At 40.7% G+C, this 18,221-nt stretch overlaps 1 protein-coding gene across 1 annotated transcript in view; it reads left to right on the forward strand.

The window, feature by feature from the left end:
- Positions 1-17,721, forward strand: part of PDIA5 (protein disulfide isomerase family A member 5) — a 95,901-nt gene extending 78,180 nt beyond the window's left edge. The window contains exons 15-17 of the mRNA XM_062498019.1: positions 5,986-6,056; positions 14,941-15,075; positions 17,584-17,721. Coding sequence (XP_062354003.1) covers positions 5,986-6,056; positions 14,941-15,075; positions 17,584-17,664 — 287 coding nt within the window. The 3' untranslated portion in view covers positions 17,665-17,721. The remainder of the gene's footprint in view (positions 1-5,985; positions 6,057-14,940; positions 15,076-17,583) is intronic.
- Positions 17,722-18,221: the final 500 nt, after the last annotated feature.

The raw sequence follows: 18,221 nt of genomic DNA on the forward strand, positions 1-18,221 counted from the left end.
TTAATAATGGGCAGAAGGTATAAGGTAGTGCTTTCTGAAGCAAAATGCCCCATCTGTGCTGCTGTAATGTTCTAGTTGGGATGCTCAGGTTAGGGTTGACAGGGGCCCTTGTCCTTGCCTGACCGGTGCTGGGTCAGGGCAGGCCTCCTGCAGCTACAGCTGCTCGGAGATGGTGACACGAGGACAGCCAGACCATGTCACTGCTGTAGCAGTCTCAGCTCAGCGATGCAAGTCAAGGACAGCTGTCTTCTAATCAGGTAGAGAGCCACTGTGTGAAAGCATCTCTTTTAGAAAAAACATTTCCTGTCAGACAAAAAACTACTAGTGATGGGGAACGTGAATTTCCATCTAAATTTGACTGACTTCAGCACACAGACAGCTCTGGAGCTTACTCAGCCTTTGGCACCCAGCTTGAATAGCTCATTATAATGAAATTTAGGGACTGACTTTTCTCGATTTCTGTCACTTTTTAATCTTTGGATTTAAGCTGTTGTCACACTTAGCTTCCTGACTCCCTTGGCCATGAAACACGTCTTTCAGTTCTGTTGATTTTTCTGTGGGTCTTCTGAACACCCTCCAGTTTGAACTCATTATTGATTTGTGGGTCCAGAACTGCAAACAGCATTTCAGAGGTGCCAGCCAAAGAGGCCCTCTCTACATCTGCTTACTATTTTAATTCATATATTCAGTGAAGTTCCTTTTGATAACTCCATCATTTTCTTTCAAAGCTATATTGCTAGCATTGTTTGGATTTCTTTTGCTTCTAATAAATATAAAGCTCCTTATACACTTAAAATATCATTATTACCTCTGCTGACTGTAGATACTGCTTTGATGTCCATTTGCTTCTTTTATCTATTTTGTACAAATTGTTAGCTTTTGATTTATATTCATTAAAAAACAGCTTCACCTTTCTTCTATGTACTGTGCTAATACAATTCCACTCTTTTAAGGAAACGGAATTAACCTTGTACTGTTCAGCTGTAGAGAGGTTATATTGTATCACTGGGCTTTGTAGTTTCAAATTAAACAAAGCATGAAGTAACAACTTAAAGGATTTTTTTTTCATATTTAAGCAAATAGAAACCTGTGTTTTTGGAAAGAGGACTTGATTCCTTTAGGCAGTTCTGAAAATTTGCCACAATTTTATTTTAAATGTAATGAGGTGACTGTTGTACAAGGGATGCATCTGTTTCATGCACTGCTCTTGAGACATCTTTAGAATTGCCATCTGGTCCTAATACACTGAAGTTGTACACTGAAGTTCTAAGAATCTCTTTAAGTTTTACTTTTCACTCACTATCATCTCTAAACAATTCATTTGTTAAAAAAAAAGGAGTCCTGTTCAATGAAAAATCCTCCATTTGAATGTAATAAAGACATGTAGGTTATTCACTAGGTTGCTCCACTGCTTTGAAATCCTCTTTGCATCCCTTTTGCATCCCATGGGATCCTGCAATTATGGGAAATGTTTTCAAATGGTATTATTATGTCTGAAAATTTATCAAATTGCTACCACATCATATCAACTTTGTGCCATGCTTACCTTACCTGAAAAATGGGTTTATATTATTTTTTCCTCAGTCTGCATTTTGTTTAAAAAACAAAAAATCAGTTCACAAGGTGATGTTAGCACTTAGTTAAGTTTTTCTGTTTCCCCATGTGCTTTGTTCTACGTCATGTAACAAATGTATTGTGGCATTATTTTGGAAATCACATCCAGCTCAACCCTGCAGTTCTTTACTTCTTCACTGTCCTCAAAGCAGTGTGTTTCCACAAGAATGAAGTTCCAGCCTCTTTCTGTGCCCAAACTAATGCTGGTTCCTTGAGTCTTTCCTCAGAGATACCCTGAGAAGGTGCTGTACCTTGGGGTTGTTCCTGCTATCAGTAAATCCAGTCCATGGAAAATAAGCTGGGTTATATATTTTCTATCACTTCATCTCCCTGAAGACCCACTAGCTTTCCTTTAAATGCCTCTCTAATTAGAGGAGATTTAATCTGACTCCCTCTCCCCTCAGTGATAATGGCTCTTGAGTGAAGCCTGCTTGCTTGCTTGCTTGATTTCCCTTGTCTGCTGTTCATCAGCCATTCCTCTTAAATTTTTTCCCACAGAAACCATATTTTTCCATATACTGGCTCAGTTGAGAACTACTTGGTTTTCAAGGTGAGGAATGTGATGGTGCCTGCTGTAACTGTACCACATCTACCAGCTTCACAATATGAATGGTGAAGAAAAACCTTGTAGAAAATACTGTGTTTGTGTAAATATAGAAAATACTAGGTTTGTGTAAATTTTTAAATTTGAAGTACAAAGACAAAGAGAACTTCAGAACTCCTCAGTTGCAGGTGTTTTAACATGGATCCATGGATCTGTGATTTAAGCAGGCAGCCCTCATGCCCCAGCAGGTCAGGGGGAGCAGATGCCACCGTGGACTGTATGGGGGGTCCTCCAGAGAGCCAGATTCTGAGCACAGAGCTGAGTGCCTGGCCAGAGCTCTGTTAAAGCTGTATTGTTTCCTGATTGTGAACAGGGAATGGCCTCAGCACATGCTACTGCACGTGCCTGAGATGGCAAGTTCTCTTGTTTCCCTACCAGGTGATGCAACTGTGTTTCTGCATTAGGAAATGGAGTTATCTTGAGATGCAGGAATGATTAGAGGTTTTGAGTGCCAGTACTGGGATCCTGTGGAAAAGCTGGATGTTTCAGGAGCAGGTTTCTTTCACATTTCTCAAGTCAGGCACAGGAAATTACTGTTAAGTTCACATCTGCTCTTAACCCTGTTGAGATCAAATTTGACACTGTTGTAAAAATGAAAAAAAGAAAATTGTTAAAGCAAAGCCCTGCATTGTGTTAGAAAGCTTGTCTCCCAGAAGTGCTGCTTTTAATGTTGCTCATTTAAAACTCCACTTCTTGTCCTTGCAGGAAGTCTGTGTGCTTACCATAGGATCCAAATTATTCAACAAAAATTAATTTTCCCACTTTTTAATCCATAGTGACTGAGAAGGGGCAGGACCTTTTGGTTCTTGACAACTTACCCACACCTTCATATAGCACTGGTTTTATCTCTTTCCATTGCAGCCTATCTGAAAAATCCTTTGTAAGGAGGCTGCATACTTCCTTATCCTCATATACTGTGCTCAGTACACTTCCTTTCCTTGCACTTTCAAATCTAGAAGATAGTGTTAGCACTTAAAATAAATGTGTGATAGTGGGTGTGAAGAGGGAATGGGGAGAACAAGTTTTCCGTCTGTCAAAATGAAGACATCAACCTCTGCTTTTATTTTTTTTGGCATGTGTGCTTTAAATAGAATGACTGGGTTGGGTGACTTCCAAGTGTTTGCTGCATTTGGCAATCCTTCTAAGTTGTAACAGATGAAGTTCTGCTGTTCCATATGATGTGCTCCTTCCCCCTTTTTCAGTGACTCCTTGAAACTCCTTGGGAATTCAGTGTAGCATTCACATCTGTTCCGTGGATGGATGTCCAAGGCTAACAAAATGCCTACTGGACTTGGAGGCAGCTCTGCCAAAAGCCATATGGTTGTGTTTTAGTTTTGTGAACACAGTGCAATAAAGAAAGGAGGTTGGGCCAAGAGAGAACTGAAGGGAGGAGGGATGGAGCTTCAGATGGGGTACATGAAGGTAACTCCTCATGATTTGGTGTGGAAGAATATGTTTGTTATTTTTATTCTCATTTTCTTGCGGAATGTGGCTCATGAAGAGCTCTTACCTGCTACAACTTCACTGGGAGCTTTGAGAGAGGCCTTATTGTCCTGGAATAGCTTTTATTGAGGGTTTAAAAGAAATGATGAAATCATTTGGTGAAATCTACATTTCAAGCTCAAGATCATAAGCAAAAAATGGAACCTGAAAGGTTTAAGTTCTTAGAAGCCTTTATGTTTTAGTGTAACAGTTGGAAGTGCTTTCCAGAAAAACTGCAGCGGGTAGTTAAGAGCAGGTGTTCCTGTTTTTAGAGGTGCCTGATTTTTATCCATTTTTTGTTTCTGAAACTCTTTTTAGATGTTGTCACCAGTTTGATTTATTTGTGTAGAGCAGTATTAACAGGTCAACCGAGGCAGCCCCCCCACAATACAGGAAATTATCCAAGATTTGTTAAGAGGCAGGCTTGACCTGCAGGCTCTTCAGTACCAGGCAGACAGGCCAGACAACTGGTACGAGAGAAGATGTGTCACCAAAGTGGGCTGATGGACATGGGAGCAGCCTGAAACTGTAGCCTTCTCCTCCTCTTTCTTCTCTTCTTCTTCCTCCTCCTTTCTTTTCTTGACCATTTTCTCCCAGGCAAACACTGAACAACTCAGCAAGGTAATAGTATACAAGCTGTAGAACACTGCACTATCTCCCACTGAAACAGCCATTGTGCTGCATAAAGAGTTTGAAGCCTTTAAGATGGATTTACAGAAGTGTCTCAGTTTTGCAGAAAACATCCCCCTTGGCTTTCTGGTATTCTTAGCTACTGCACAGACTCTCAGTGTATTTACACAGGTGTGTCTGCAGTGCTTTCAGACTCCTCTTCTGAATAAATACTCTGAAATTTAAAGCAGTGCATGTAAGCAGTGAAATTACATTTTGGTGAAGCTGGAAGGAATGGCTGGTATTCAGTCTTTCCTTTGTGGAAAGGGGTGTGCAGTGTTTATGCACAGATATTGTTTTTCTTGTCAGCTGAAAGAGTGAGCATAGCTTAGGAGGGTGGCTGCAAGTCTCCTAAGAGGGCATTTGTTCAGTCCTGATTTTAAAGTAACACAGCCACTTGTTCATCATGTAAAATACTGGTAAACAACAGTAGCATAAGCTGTAATTGGTGCTTGTGAGCAACTCATTTGTGATTTTTGTGTTCCTACCCAGAAATAATGGCAAGATGAACTCCTTTGCACAGGTTTGAGTGAAGTGCATCCATTCCTTTTTCAATGTGCCTCTAAGCAAAAAATAGTGTACTGAGCCTTTGCTTGGGATCAGCCTCTGTGCTGGGTTTGGAAAAATAAAATATTACGCATATGCAGGTAGTGTCCTTTTCAAAGCCTTACTTAGTACAGTAATGATGTTTTGAGAGTAGTTTAGATTATTCATATACAATAATTTTTAGACATTGCTTCTGAATTAAGAGCACTCACTGAATCAAGAGAAGAGTTCTAATTTCCCTTCTGTGACTTTTTCTGAAATGTTTGAGTAAAATCAGTGTGTATTTAAGCAAGGGATCAGGTGGCCTTTTGTTCAGTGCTGCAGTGGTACAAAGAAGTATCAGCTCATCTCCCATACAAAGCTCTGGGGTTCCTATGTGCTGTGTCTGTAAAACTCTTCAGGGGTTGCCTAGCTGTGGTGAACAGCAGGAAGGTCTCCAGGAAGGCCAGCAGGAGTCATCCTAACCTGGGACTGGATGTCTGCTCTCCATCCATTAAAGATGTATGGCCTATTGGACTTGCTCCTCTTCCCTTCCCTTATGTTCCCAAAGGCTTGGCTTTAACACAGGCCATTTCCAAATATTTATAAATGCTCCCAGCAATTTCCTCTCTGGCTTCCATCCTCCTTCTGTTCCTCCCTGTGCTGTCTTTATTCCCATGCCCAAATGTAGCTGGTATCTGTGGCAACAGCAGTAACAACCTACCTGGCAATACCAGGAGGTACAGAGCAGGGCAGTGATCTGTCTGTGGCTGGTGCACTTGAAATGCCCTCAGGGGGACTGGTGATGGAGAAGAGCCCCCTGCACTATGTCCCCTATTATGGGATGTGATGTAATTCTAAAAGGTACCGCTAAACTCATTGAAGTCATGGGCATTTTAAACATGTGCTTACTTTCATGTAGTTCACACATGGTCTACACATGCTTTGTCCTGCTCATTTCAGAACTGGAGAGCTCCTGTCTAGAGCAATTTTAATTCAAATTTTGCACTGATTCACCTTGTGTCTTGTGTTTGTCCCAGTATCTTTCCTACAACTAAAGTTTATGATGTCTTTTTTCCCGTGTCAAACAGGGTGTCCTCACTGTAAAAATGCCATTCCACATTTCACAACTGCTGCTGAAGTCTTTAAAGAAGATCGCAAGGTAACTTGCTGTTAATTATTTCTGTGATATTTAAGAATGTTTTCCACAATTTATACTTTATAGGCTTTGCTTATTGATAAGGTAATAGGTTTGTAGGTAAAATTGTTACACTAAAAGAAATGTATCTGCATCATAGGGTTTGTATCTTTTATGGCCAAATTGAGTTACACTTCCAACCTGTTCTGTTTTCCCTAATTTGCTGTCTTTTATGTTTAAGTCTTTGTGTAAGAGTTACTATGTATGAAGTGAAACACAATTCTTTCTCATTGAGGGATTAAATAAAGATAATTCATATCACCTCCATTCTCTTTCAACTTTTGCCAGCTGTTGGGTTACATGTAGAGAAACCACAGGTTTATATATAATATATAAAAATATATATAATAATATAACATAACATAATATAATATATTGTATTTCTGTAATTTGTCTGACTTGAGCCCAGGATGCTCTTCTAGGACCCTATTGCTTTGGCCTTGAAAATGCAGCTCATGGCTGAATCACACTGGGTAATTTCCTTGCATCAGCTGAACCATTTTTTTAACTAAGCACATGCAGATCTAGGATTTTTAAAAAATACAAAGAAAAAAAAATCAACAAAAAAACTTGGGCCCCTAGATTTAACCAGATAACTAGCTAGGAACCTGTTTGAGATCTTTCAGTGAACTGTATTTCATTCTGATCTCTGAATTTGTTCCAACTTCACAATTGCTTTTTGTTTAGGTATGGCAAGAAAAAGATATGGCAATTTAATATGTAAATTGCTCTCTACACCTTCCTCGGGAGGGGAGACAGAGAGGGAGATGCTGAGCTCTTCTCCCTGGAATCTGGTGACAGGACATGTGGAAATAATTCAAAGCTGTGCCAGGGGAGGTTCTGACTGTACAGTAGGAGACACTTCTTTACCAAGCAGATGATCAGTCCCTGGAACAAACTTCCTTAGAGAGGTGGTCAATGCCCTGAACTTGTCAGTGTTTAAGGGACATTTGGACAACATCTTAACAGGCTTTAAGTTTGGTCAGCTCTGAATTGGTCAGGCAGCTGAACTAGATAATCCTTGTAGGTCCCATCCAGCTGAAATAGTTTATTGTATCCTATGTAAAAAATGAAGAGGTAATTTTGTAACAGCTGTACTCCATAACAGAAGAATCTTTGTACTTATTTTTCTTTTCCTCTCATGTGTTCTGTAACTCAAAGAAAATGCATCAGATTGACAAGAAACAAATCATTCTTGTATCATTGACTGCATAAATTAGGAGTCCATCACTTCTGCCCTCTGGCACACAGAGGATTCATAGGCATGCAGCTTTTAGTTCTCCTGCTGCTGTAAATTAGTTTGCTCAGATGCCTTTTGGTTACCTCTTTGTTTCCAAGATCTCTGAGAAAGTATCCTTGTTTTCCCACTTTTCTGGTGGTTCCCAACGAAGCCTCTCTTTCCTAAACTCATTAAAATTTCAGTCAGAGGAGGTAAAACAAATGTACCAAACAAAGTGAAAATTGCTTATTAGAGCCCCAGGATGCATTAACAAGCAATCTGAATCACGGCACAGTTAGTTGAACAGGGTGGTGGTGGGAAATGCAGGCCTGGGAAGCTTTTCCTTTAGACAGCAGGTTATGAAAGGACTCCAAGAGCAGGGCAGTGATTGACGGTTGCAACTCTTGACTTCAGTTTAAGGTTGAATTGGGGAGATATAAAATGTAATGAGTTGGAACAGGAGAGCCAGGGGGGAATATTAAGGCTGGTACAGTTTTAAAGAGGTGTGTGCAGTTAGGGAGAATGATGTTATTCCACCCCAATGACTTATGAAAGTGCCAGGGATTGATTATGTTGGGAGCCCCTATTTAATTGTGTACAGCTAAAACCTGCCAAGGTGCTTCCGGCTGCCAGTTTGTGCCATTGTGGAAATGAAAACAAACCTGGTTTAGACTTTAGAAGGGCACATTATTGCTGTTCCCACAAGCAGCCCAGGTTATATTCCCATATTTAAAACTGGACTGAGCCTTCAAACTAATTTGTAGTTCCGTAGGGTTTCAGACTTTGGTAAAATCACTGCTTAAGAGAAAGGAAGTAATTATTCTTTCAAAAACATGGCAAGATTACTAAGTTTCATTTTAAGTAGTAGATTCTTTTCACTACTTTATTTCTATAGTAGTGTCCTTTTTTTCCCCTGGAGAAAAGTTTTTCACTTAACAGAGTATTTTCGCATTTAAACTGTATCTTCTCTTAAAAGAAGGGTCTTTAAATTAAACATTTAATCCTGCAGAAGCCAAAGAAGAATCAAAAACATTCCAGCCTTGAATTGGTTATAAAGGGTATCTTAAAAGGTATCCTTTGGGAGACTTTGAATCTTTACATTGGAATTTTGAAGATGAGCAGAGCCTGAAGCTGTTAGGTACGTGTCTCTGGCTCTGCAGATTGGCTGCAGGGGGGTGGTTTTGGCACAGAAGCCCCCCTCCCCCGGGGCTGTGTGTAATGCTCTGTACTTTTTCATCATCTGCACTGCTGGAGTTGGAGTTTAAAAATGCACTGCTCAGAACATTGGTCCCGAATGTCAGCTCTCATTGGCCACATCACTGCTGGTGGTTTTAGCCAGAATCCCCAGCTTGCTTGCTGGCCTGGGGCAGTCCTGGGGCTGCTGCAAAACACAGCTCGAGCTGAGACTCACAAACCACAGCCCCCTGTCTTTCCATCTTCCTGGAGAAACTCAATGCCAGTAGGACCAGATCAGTGAAGCGGTTATTCCAGTCGCAGTGAGCGTATTGTTTCAGTTATTTAAAAGGTAAAAAAAAGGGTTGGGGGGAAAGCCATCTGGAGCATTCTTAGCTTGGGGCACTGTGGCCTTAGCACACAGCTGCTGGGGAAAGCCTTTGGCCAGCACCCCACAGCTCAGGTTCTGGTAGTGACCAGTGAACATCAGAACAAATGCAAATGTGAGGGTTGTCACTTAGCTGAACAGATTGAAGAGCAGGAAGGCATGTTCAGGAGCTGTTTCACAGTCCCTCTTGAAAACTACATCTTTAAAAAAGTCTGCATTCTGCCTTTTGGCTGATCCTAAAGCTCATCTTGAAGGAACTGGTATGTGACATTCCAGCTTGGATATGCTGAAGGAAAGCTCTTGACTCTTCAAGGCCCGTCAGTAATAAATCTCTGGCACTTCTGCAAAGGGGCTGTTCTTTGACCAATCTTCCCATTTTCACAGGAGACTGTTCCTGTACAAATGCATTGACCCAAATCAGAGCACCACAGGTGGGTTCTAGTGAGTTCCCATAGAAACAGCTGTGGCAACAATTGCTGTAAAGCATGCTGCAAATGGGGTGAGCTGGGGTGTTAGTGGGTCAGTTAGCAGTGAAACTGGTGGGTCCCCAATGTGTATTGTAAATCAAAGTTTAAAATTATTGTACCAACCAAATGATTATACAGTTATGCAAATGAGTTAGTATTTTAGTTTGGCGAGGAATTTGATCCCTTTTTGCTTAAAAAGCATGTGCTGATTTGGACTCATTAAATATGGTGATGTTAGCACTGTACATCATGTTGTACTAATGGATGTCCCCTTTGCAAACAGGCCTGCTTTAAGAGCAGCTGATGAACTGCACCTCCTGTAATGATGCCATGCCACATCTGGGCAACTAATAATGAATCTCTCATTTGCAAGGCCTTTCACTTTGAGAACAGTAGCTGAATTGCAACAAGCTTTAGCAGACCAGTCCCTAACTACTGTTAGGATCAAGAACAGGTGATATAAATAGAAACCAATGGAGTAATCATAGGGAAGAATGCACATCTGTCTTATTTATAGGTGCTTTTAAGGCATTTGACAACAGACTTTTTTACTAGTAATCAGGTAATTGTCATTTGGAATTGATTATACTTTTAAAATGTTGTTTGGAAGCATTTATTTCCACTCTGCAATTTTGGTTTTACTTTTTTTAAGCTTATCAAATATCATTCCTCTCTAAAATCAATATTCAGTTAGCAATTCACTTCCATTTTCATAACAAAAGTCAATATTAGCTCTAGCAGAGATTTATTTTCTTGAATCAATAAACCAGTGTGTGGCAGTACATATTTTAACAGGAAAGCAGCTAGGATTGCAGGGGGTTATTTTTGCTGTATCATCACATGGTGACTGGGAGGCAAACTGTTAAAAAGAAAGCTTTAAGAACAGAAAGAAGGAGTTACCTGGAAGGTCAAGGGATTGTGCTTTCAATTTTCCACACATCTGTTTGAACTGTTGAATGGAATTGTGTTTTTCTTCGTAAGATATCTCTAGAGCAAAAAGTTGTTTCATAATTCTGTTGGAAGAGAACTGTGATTTCTGATGTATGATTAGATTATACTGCCAGTACTACTTCTTCCTTCTAACACTTAGTAACAAAATAAGGCATCACCCTTCTGTTACAGTTGGAGCACCTGGAGATCAGCGGTCACGTTTTTGGCATAGCTTCACTTCTACTGAAGCAGCTAAATGAAAAGTTCTGGTTTTTGCAACAGCTCAGCTTTTGTGATCAGTCCTCTTTGTCTGAAAAATATGCCATGCTCTGTTTCCTCAGAGCTTTTAAGAGCTGCTCATGCACTGCTCACAGTCTATTGCCATGCTGAGTTAAGTTTGCAACTCTGTAGTTAAGCTCCCAGTTTTTTGGTAGAACCATGAAATGTGAGATTCCTTTTTCAAGTAAAGGTATTTTCCAGTCCTAGATGTTTCTAGACTTATATTGACCTATACTGACTCTGAAGAAATGCATACTTTTTTGGTTGGCTACTGTTGTTGCTGTTATTATCATTATTGTGCATTAGTGTACATACTCACCTGATGCTATTAATTATTATAGAGTGCGGTTGTGAGGAGCTACTTGTAAAATTAAGGAAGTTGGATGTACTCCAAGAAACTTCCTTTGGGTTCCTGATTGATTATCTTTCCATTTGATAATATTTCTATTCCTGCTACAGCTACTGAACAGACTGGTCATAGACCTGAACAGCATTGGCTGTGGAGAAGGGACTTGTATATAATGATGTATTGTCAATACCTAAGGCAGCAGAGCTTTGGGTTATAGAGAATCCATAATCCTGTCAGGTTTTGTGCATGTTGCAGATATAGCACTTTACAGCTTTTTCTCCCTGAAATGTTTTTTCAGTGGATTTTCCCCTCTGGTTAGAAGAAAGCTCAAGAAATTAAATTTTAGCCCTAACAATCAAAATCTCCATAAGATCAATCTTGCCTTCTGAAAGCTGTTGCACTGGATTATTCTATAATAGACGTATACAGTACACACACATACACATAAATGTTAGACCAGTGTTAGCAGAGTTTCTTTCTCTCATAGATTTTTTGAGGGTTTTTCCATCTTGATGAGAGGGAATTTGTGAGAGATGGTGCCAAGTGTCTTGGCTCCTGGACACCTATTACGGATGTCTTATGCTTAATATATCTGCAATTTCTGGTTGAATAACCTTAGTGGATTTGCAGGTCAAAGCATGTAGGTCTTGCAAAGATGTGCACTCCAGTGCACTTCTGTGTAACTTGTTGCTGATAGTCAAATATGCAGATGAGTTCTGAGTGGAATATTCTCCAGAAGTTTTAACCACATTTTGGGAGTGGTTTTTCTGGATTGTTATTTTTCCTTTCTTTCTTTAGTGAAGCAGAAAAGCTGACTGTTGCTAAGAGGGTTGAGAATGAGGGGAAACTTTCCCTACAGCATATCACTGCTCACTTGAGCCAGGATTCTGTATCTTTGTACCTGCAGCCTTTCAGTAGAGCCATGCAACAATTCACTCTGGTAGGACACACCTCTATCAGCAATGGAGCTCAGTATTCACAGTCCATGAAAACACAAACAGAAAGAAGCAAAGGACATCAGTGCTATTTGCTGAAATTCTGGTGTGTGTCAGAGTTCAGCTGTCTGGAATTCAGCTGATGGAGTGGAGATGAGAATTGGTCCTCAGTCCAGAAATGTGTTTTGCTACAAAGTGATGTTATCCAGCATCACTTTTCTCTTCTCTCAGTGCACTATATTTGATCTTCCGCTGTGAGACAGACAAGACAATTAGGACTGTGATGCTATGATAATGAGTGCACAGAGATGGTAGCAACCTCTATATTTAGGCTGCCTTAACATTTCCACTCTAAAGTAATCACTCAAGTTTTCCTAAGTACTCTTACTCAGCCGCTGTTGGCAGCAAGTATTGAAATGCAGCCTCAGATACAGTCTTGGGAATCAGATGTTCCTCTATGAAATTTTGCTCACGTCTGTATGAGTTACAAGGCTTTTGAAAATCACTGTTCCTCCTTCTCTCACTGGCTGTAAAAATAACCAAACGTGTGTGTTCTGAAGAGCTGGGCTCAAAGTGGTGTTTGCAGTGGTGGAGCTGTGGGACAGCTTGCATTAGAAGCATTGCAGAGAGGACAGACCATGGACACATCCCCCAAGTGCTATTCCAGATGTGCCATTAGACCTGTTGGATTAGACACAGCACTGGGCTCATGTGGCTGCCGTGGGCAGACTTAGAGTGGGATCTTTGTGTGCACAACTAATGCACAGATGGGCCAGCTTTGGTTTCCATGTGCCGTAGAGGAGAGCCGTGTCTCAAGGATGCTACTAAACATTTCTGTCAGAAGCCACCTCTGATGTCCATGAGTCATCTGTTCTGAGGCAACGGGTGAAGATGTTCTGAACAAGGTTAACAGTGCCATATAGCATTGCATTCCTGCACTGCACCCTCTCCTCACTGGGGGCTGTTCTCACAAAAGCCTTTTGTAAATGAAATTGGACGCTTTGCTTCAGCTGGTACCAGTTTAGATATTTCCAGAGGTACAGATAAAGAGAGTTTCTCTTCCTTCTTCCCTCTTCCTTGCAGTGTACTAAAAACTAATTTTCATAATCTCCAAGACACTAAGAACAGATGGGTCATCAGTCACAACAGTTTCATATCTTAAACCAGCTACTAAGATCTAGATGAGCACATGCATACCTTCCCCTTTTTTCTGACTGTAGTCTGTCCCTGTGTGATATCTAGAGCAGTGAGAAAAAAAAAGATTATTTTATTTATTATTCTAATTTTTAGGAAATCAGGACTTCTAGTATTCATTCTGTCTTCATGCTGTGTCACGAAATAAATGTTTGTCTCCATTCTAAGCTTTTCTTTACACAGAAGTAGCCAACAGAGCTCTAAACTTTGGCTGGCTGTTAAGGTCAGGAAGGCAGAAATACTTAGATGAAACTCTTCTGCAGTTTATTATTTCTAACCTTTCATTAAAATTGGCCCTGAATGTGTAGGAGTCTTTGTGTTTACAAAAAGAAAAAAAAATGAGATCATGCATGTTTTTAACAGCTCTCAAGAGTCCTGGTTCTGTAATAGCCTTATTAATGTTTAAAATCAGAAACTAGATATTTAAGGTAAGAACACTGTTCACTTTATCTTGTACTTTCCACTTGAAGACAGACCAAGCAAGATAATACTGAGTATTGTCTTGTCAGGCTTTCAAAGCCAAAACAAAACAAGCAAATTAACTGAAGTTGGCTTTGCCAATCTCTTTAGTTACTGCTAGGATAATAAGATCAGGTTTTCTCATTTTGACAGTGTCACCATGAAACAGGAGGGCTTTCTGGAATATTAAGTGATCTTTTAATTATGGAAGAACAGTTCAACCGCAACCCTAAAGTCATGCAAGCAAAAGGTATTTTGATCAGCTGTTTGAAGGAGGCTTGTGGAAAGGAAATTTCAAATTAAGATGTGTCTGCTATGAAATTAGCACTTGATAAATTGCAACCCACAAAAAACTCATTCCTCTAATTTGTTTGCTTCTTTACATAGGTTGTACTTTAACGTGCTTGCCTTCAGTCTGGCTCGGGCTGTGAAGGCAGAGCTTATGTGAGCAGCCTGCATTCAGAGCCCAAACTGCTGCTCACAGGAACAGTCAGGGTGAAATCACAGTACAGGGCTCAGTTGCTTTGAGTAGAAGCCTAGAAATACATTTTGCTTCAGTATCAGAACTGTTAAGGGCAGCCCCTCCTCAGTACTTCACAGAATCAGGACTTGAATGTTTGGAACTGCTGCTCTGGGGCTGTGAGGAGCAGGCAGGGACTGAGGGTGTTGCTCCACTGTCAGTAGGCTGAAACTGTGACAGGCTCTTTCCTACTCAGGGTTTGTCTGTGTGACAGTAGCATCTAGAGGTTTCAGATGGAATTAAAGCCCACTTGGCTAATGGCTGCATGCAGTGTACAGTCCTGGAAGAAGACAGGAAAGGAAATACAAACCCAGGCTGAGATTGTAAGCAAGCAACCTTTTTCTCTATGTGCATTGCTTGGTAGATGATGCTCTGGCCTCTCATTCATCCCCAGTTGACCTTGGAAGAACTGCATGGAGTTTAGAAAAGCTATCAGGAGTAGAAATCATTAATCTGTGAATGGGCTGCATAAGTGACCAGCCATGTTTGGTAACTTTTCTGAGCGTTAGCCTTGCCACAGGAACAAGGTTGTGTTAGGTGGGTTGTTACCATCACCAGAGGCACTGAAACTTTCATCACTTAAAACCAAAATGGAAGGAAAATGTTGCAGTGTGACAGAGCTGTGACCACTTTGCCTGGATTTGGTTTTTTTAATCCAGCCTCTGGGTTTCCGTTTGGAGTCCAATGCAGAGCTCAGTGGGAAAGCTGCAAAGGTGATTTTCTGCTCTGTGAGCTGAACGTGCTGTGCAGCTGCACAGGCCAGGTGATGACCATTCTCTGCTCTCCCTCCACAGCTGAGCCCTTACAGAAGCCATTGCATGTTTGGCAGAAAACTTGGGTCTCTCTCAGTGCTAAGGCTAACCTGCAGTAGCATCACCATGAAATGGGTTCTTGCTTTGTCTTCTCCTGCCTCAGTGTGATCTCTTGTGTTTCAGATCGCCTACGCTGCAGTGGACTGTGCCAAAGGACAGAATCATGACCTGTGTAAGCAGGAGGGGGTGGATGGCTACCCCACCTTCAACTATTACAACTATGGGAAATTTGTGGAAAAATATACTGGAGATCGAGGGGTAAGTGAAAGAAAGAGTCATCACCATCAGGGAGGAAAGTCTCCTCTGCCTGTCCTGCCTTGCAAATGAAAACTGCAGAGTAAATTTTTACCATGCCTCTGTTGCTGTCTTACATGGATGAATCATAGTGTACCACACCCCTGTATATCTCTGCATTAGGAACACTCTTGGTCTATTTTTAGGAATATGAGAAGAGGAAAAAGGATTAGATTTGGTAATACTCTTTGTATATTTTATTCTTTAAGCTGAAGTCTTTGAGGGAATTTGGACTGAGTGAAAGGGAAGGGTTTATTGCATGTGCTGCTGGCAGAAATGCCCGAAAGTAAAGGACTTAACTCCTGTCAGTTCTGGATCGCATGGACACTGCAAACGTGTTACAGGTCTACCAGGCTGCCAAATGGTGACAGACCATTGGTTTTATAGCCAGGACAAAGCTGTCCTTTGGAGACTAGAGGAAAGTAAATATCTCATTTGCCCTGTATCAGATTTACTCCTGGCACTCAGGATGGGAAGACAAATTGTGCCATCTACCCCTGGGCTGAAGTTTCATTCTTTTGTCCTGCTGTGGCCAGCTAATTACATGCTACGAGTGCAAGAAATAGAGGCAGAAATGGCATAATGCCTTCAGTAGTTGTAAAGTGCCTGAAAATAAGGAAGCAATTCAATTATTTGTGGGTCGCCTTTGTTGTAACCTCCTAGAGGGAGGTTACTCCCCAGCAGCCATTGATTGCCTGGGGTCTGCAAGAAAAATTTGGGGTCTTTGAGCCATGCAGTGATTTTGAAAAAAGATTCTTGCCTGAAAGTTGTTGCTGTTGTTAAGAGCTCAGAAAGTTATATAGAAGCATGAATTAAAAAGCCAGGTTCTGAGGTTCTCTGTTAGTCAGGATCTTGGGGAAGTCTTCATGGAGCTTTGCCTCCCAGTTTTCTTCAGCATACTTGGACTCCACTAATTATCATTTCATGGTGCTGATCCAGCCGTTGTTACGGATACCATGTTTAGTTCCAATTCTGGATCTTTTCTTAAAAGTGAAGATAGGTGCAGTAGCTAACAATTGAAGTAAGATTTCAGCCGCAGTTTTTGCATCTCTAACCCATTCTTAGAGAAACGATAAATAAAAGGAAGGATCCACAGTGGCTGATAAAAAGAATTTATATCCAATACAGAAGTGCTCTGAGGCCACAGGAGTTAGGAGATATTTATCCATATGCTGGAAAGTGGGCAAACAAATGCCCTATATGCAGCCAACCCTTTCCTGGGTAAAAATTACCCAACTGGAACATCCCAGTCTCTCTGCTGATGGCTGCTCTGTTCCCCTTCCACGTCTCTGGAAGACCTGGAGTCTTCCAGTTGTGCAGCATTGAACTGGGTTTGTTATCTCTTACCATGGTAATGCTGAGGGCAGTGCTTAGCACAGTGCCTGTCATGGTGGCTGTTGATTGCCAGGTTGTCTCCTCTTGATTTGCCACCTGTTGTCTCCAGGTGACAAACAGCCGAAGCTTGTCACTGCATTTATTTTCAGTGGAAGAATAGTGAACAGTTTTAGAAAAGCTTTTTGTTGTTCAGCCTTCTAAAAGCTTTCCAGCCTTGTGGTTTGGTTTGGGTTTTTGTTTTGTTGTTCCACAACACTGTTTTAAATACTTACTTGTGTTAGTTGCTCTCTACCTTTGGTATTTTCCCTCTTCATCACCAGTTTTGAGTGCTGTATTCTGTGATTTTTTTAAATGCAAAAATGGTCAGATTGGGTGGGAGCAGAGTCACTTGCCCAGAAAACTTCAGTGTTGGGGTATCAGTAGAAAGTGTATTCCAACACAAGTGTTCACACTTCTACCCATCTGAGCCTTCTGAAATGCCTAAGACCTGCATTCACAGCTTTCCTTGGAAAAGGAAACTGCTGGCATTCAAAAGCCTTAAATCATAAGTTGTTGAAATGCAGAGGTTGGCATGCAGACAACCAGTTTTGAAATTTTTGATAATTTTAATAGTAACTTGGGAAAAAAAAAAAATATTTCCATCATTGGAATATCTGGAGTAGGCGGAAAATCATAATCAAAACTGTTAGAGGATGATGGCAAATATGTGTATAGTCAACAAACAATCCAGTAACTGCTCTTAAAATTACACAAACAGCATACAAAGGCAGCTTGAAAATGCCTTTTCAGTTTTTTCAACAAAAAGGCATCAGTGGCACTCCTAGTGACAGATTTTACCTTGTCCTGTGAATTCTAGAGACTTTCTCTATGTCCCATCTCTTCAAAGTTTGACATGTGGGATGTGCATGGATATTTTCCCCTTGCAGTGGAGTAGCACTGGACCCAGAGCATGGCATGATGAGGCAATGCAGAAGTAGTAACTGCTCCCTAGTTTCTATTCTGCTGTGGGGTACAGAAAATAAACAACTGCTCCTTGGTTGATATTCTGCTGGGATACAGAAGCTCAAAGTGTTCTTGATGCATTGTTTTGCTTTGTTGGTAAAAATATGACCCATATTTTTCTTCCTTCAAAACCAGGAGTCTGGATTCACCACTTTCATGCGGACCCTGAGAGAAAGAGATCATGAAAGAGTAGGAAAGAAGAAGGATGAATTGTAGTTTCTGCCTCAAAAGAAGCTTTCCGCTGCACTGTGAATGGTTCCAGGTCTTTTGCTGATGCACCTGAGACTTCACATATTCTCAAGACAGAGACTTTTTTTATAAACAGCCATGGCCATTTTGTACAATTTTGAAATAAAGTGAAACCACTTAATTTTTAAAATGAAAATAAATTAGAATGTTGCCATAATGTTTTAAAGAAAACTTAGCATTTTCTCTCATGTTGGGAGACTATGCCCACTGACACTCCTATGCAATATTTTTGTAGTCTGTAGTGTGTCTGTAGGTGATGTTGTTTGTTAGGGTGAAATTTTTTGTTCTGGTATTGCAGTACGTGTAAAAAACAAATGGGACGGGACACAGTTTGGTTTGGGTTTGTTTTGTTATGTTTTGTTATGTTTTAAATCAGTGCAGGAAAATGGGATTTATAAGACACAGATTTATTCAAATGAAGTTTTACATTCTTGTGAAATAGTTACATGTTCTTGACTGAGTTTTGGGGGGGAACAATTTTAAGGTGCTCAGGGATAAATAAGGTATCTGAGTTAATGAAGACA

This window comes from Cinclus cinclus, chromosome 9 (assembly GCF_963662255.1).
Source record: "Cinclus cinclus chromosome 9, bCinCin1.1, whole genome shotgun sequence".
In the NCBI taxonomy this organism is placed as follows: Eukaryota; Metazoa; Chordata; class Aves; order Passeriformes; family Cinclidae; genus Cinclus; species Cinclus cinclus.